The 3,080-nt window shown below is 34.9% G+C and overlaps 1 protein-coding gene across 1 annotated transcript; it reads left to right on the top strand.

The window, feature by feature from the left end:
* On the top strand, nucleotides 883-2,020 carry LOC109843974 (putative invertase inhibitor). The gene is made up of 2 exons (XM_020412976.1): nucleotides 883-1,086; nucleotides 1,569-2,020. Exons 1-2 carry the CDS (start codon nucleotides 912-914, stop codon nucleotides 1,928-1,930), a joined length of 537 nt encoding a protein of 178 aa, XP_020268565.1. The 5' UTR covers nucleotides 883-911; the 3' UTR covers nucleotides 1,931-2,020.

A 3,080-nucleotide genomic window follows, 5' to 3' on the forward strand; every position in this document is an offset into this window, starting at 1 on the left:
GTCCTGGTTTTTAACCTGGAATTTCCCCAAACGACTAGATATCTAGCCATTGGGATGGGGTCAAGTCTAGGCTGTCCAAACCTGGACCGAGGTCCGTAGATCAGAGCCTGACCTAGTCCATACATGGTCGGGCACTAGTGAAGGTGCTTGTGACGAATCCTGGCTTCCAAATCTTTATTTTTTGGGCTCAGCCCGGGTCCAAGCCCGAGCAAAACCTTATCGAGTTATTGGCCGAGCGTGCACCGCGACCTTTTTGCATAGCCCAAGAGCTCAGAATTTCTTAAAAAAATTATAAATTGTCCATTCACTATTTTTCCTTGATTTCGTTTTGCAGTTGTATTAAATGCATTATATTCCTCTTGGTTGACCTTCGATTTGATAAGCTAAATACGTGCAAATCAGACCGGTTCTTATTTGGACTAAAATGACAAGATTTGGTCTGATCTACCTACTTCACTAAAATGTGATAGAATATCATTTATTGCAGGATTTTGTTTGATTTACTTACTGACTAAAACTTGATGGAATTATGATTTCTTTTCTCTATTTTCTTATTTCAATTAGTATGAAAAAACTTATTTGGTTAAGAAACATAAAATGTGTACGCTATTTATGGAAAAAAATGTGTACGCATTAATTACATAGAAAGGGTTTCTTCATTATAAGTAAGTAGATAGCATGAGAGATTTTCCCACCATATTAAGCTAAAGATTTGCTCATGACAGGTAATAATTGGTAGGAGGGATCAATTGTGGTTTGAACCATTCATGGAATGTTGACAAGACAATAAATACACATTAATTACTTGACAAATACGAGCCTACCGATTGCTCAGCTGCCAAAAGAAGATTAATTTCTCGTGGATTAGATAAGGTCTCCTTTCACATAAAACTGAAGCCAATACAAAAACAATGAAGGCATTTCCTTCTGTCCTTGTTGCTCTCCTCCTCCTCAGTCTATTCTCAGTTGATGCCACTCTTGAAGAAACATGCAAGGAATTAGCCAAACCAGAGCATGAAATTAACTTCGACTTCTGTATGACGACCCTTCAAGTTGTTCCAGGAAGCGATAAAGCTGACGATCTAGGTATGTTAATCCCTAATCTACATCTCTTCTCGGATATTCAACTTTCTGATCTTTTATTATTTATATACTATAGTGTATGGGTGGTTTTTTTTAAAGGATTAAATTGAGACCGATGAACGACAATAATGGAGAAATTAGAGACTTTTCAATTCCCACCTAATTGAAGAGGACCCGGATCCTTTAGAAAATTATCGTGAACCTCTTTACTTTAGCCCACTAAAAGTGGTAAAATTTTAATGTAGGAGTATAATTAGGACTTCAGTGCAAAAAGTTAGATTTTAGGGGATATACTCTAAGAACTGTGTGTTAGATTTTAGGGGATATACTCTAAGAACTGTGTAACTTAACTAAAGAAACGAAATCGCGCAAGCAATTTCAATGATTTGAGATAGAAATCTCTTAAATGGAAGATTTGAACGACCAATGGTTTCAGATATTAATAATAACAAATTAGTAATCGCTTTTTTTCCCCCTTTTATCAGGTCTTACCATTATAGCAGCGAACTTAACCTACATCAACTTCACGCACAACCAAGCTAAGGCCGAGGAGCTGATAAACGACAAGAACGTGTCCGAGGAGGACAAAAAGAGTCTTGCTGTCTGTCACGAACTCTACGACCTGGGCGCTTACACGCTACTTCACTATGTCATTAAGGATCTCGGGTCTCCGCCTATCGATTTTGATAAGTTGAAGGTCGATTTGAGTGGTGTATGGGACGATGCTAGCACGTGCAACGATACTTGGAATGAGGGGAAGCAGAAGTCTCTAATGGCTAAAGAAGACGACGATGCTTATAAAATTAGCAACCTCGCACTCTCTGTTTCTACTTTGATTCATCACTGACTGCTTGGTTAATTTATTTGAAGGCTAATGGTGTCGATTTGGTGAGAAAGCTGACATTTTGTCAGAAATAATTACAGGAAAAAAAAAGAAAAAAAAATAATCTCCCAGAAAGCTTACGGTTACCTCCCACTTCTCGTCTCTTTCTTCTTTCTCTTTTTTCCTCTCGTCCAAATGCATACTGTTCTGAAGTCCAAAAAATATTAATAATAATAAAGATGGCCTGTTTCTCCTTCCTTCATCCTCTTATGTCCATTGAAACCTCCAATGGAGTTAGGACAGTGAAAGGAAAACTCAAACCCGAATCACCTCTTCCTCTCACACTCCATCTTGACACTCGACAAAAATGAGAAACGAAAATTGGGATTTTGAAGGATTATTATCAAAGCTCGTAAGCATCATGAATCAAACCTCTCACACTTGCTTCTTTTTGGATTTTACCTTGTTCCCTTCACCGATATTTTTAGTTGGGAATTGGATGGTCAAATCCTTAACATTTTCTTAGTTGAAATCATTTGGTGCAACATGGTTTTTACCTTGTCTAAGATGAAAATTGAAAGAGATGATGTTGGTTGTGGTGGTGGTGATGACAAAGAAGATGGATGGAGAGTCTAACTGAATTTTTACCAAGTATAACATGAGAAGTTGATCATGTTTTGCTCAATTTGAGATAAATATGTAAATTTTAGCTTGTTAGGGTTGAATTTTTATCCTCTACATTGATCTCACGTTATGGATTCGCTTATCGTAACTTTTGAAAACTCACCCTAAGGATTGGGAGCACTTTATTGAAATTTATCTTAAATATGTCAATATGTAAATTAAATCTATACTACTTATAAAAGAGAATACCCATGTATAAACTGTTGATTTCCTTTTTTACCCTCTTAATTTTTTTATAACTCACAATTATATCATTATGTATAAAACTAATGATCCATAACCTCTTATTAACTATGCACCTCTTTATTTTCTCAAATTATTTCATCATTCACTAGAATATATTAATAATTTATAATGATAAAAAAATTCATAAACATATGATATTTTATTATAAGAATTATTAATTATATAAAATAGAAAAAATTATTTATTTAATATATTATTGTACATTAATTATAATTACTAATAATAGTATAAATAGGGTTATATC

Source organism: Asparagus officinalis, chromosome 5, assembly GCF_001876935.1.
Source record: "Asparagus officinalis chromosome 5, Aspof.V1, whole genome shotgun sequence".
In the NCBI taxonomy this organism is placed as follows: domain Eukaryota; kingdom Viridiplantae; phylum Streptophyta; class Magnoliopsida; order Asparagales; family Asparagaceae; genus Asparagus; species Asparagus officinalis.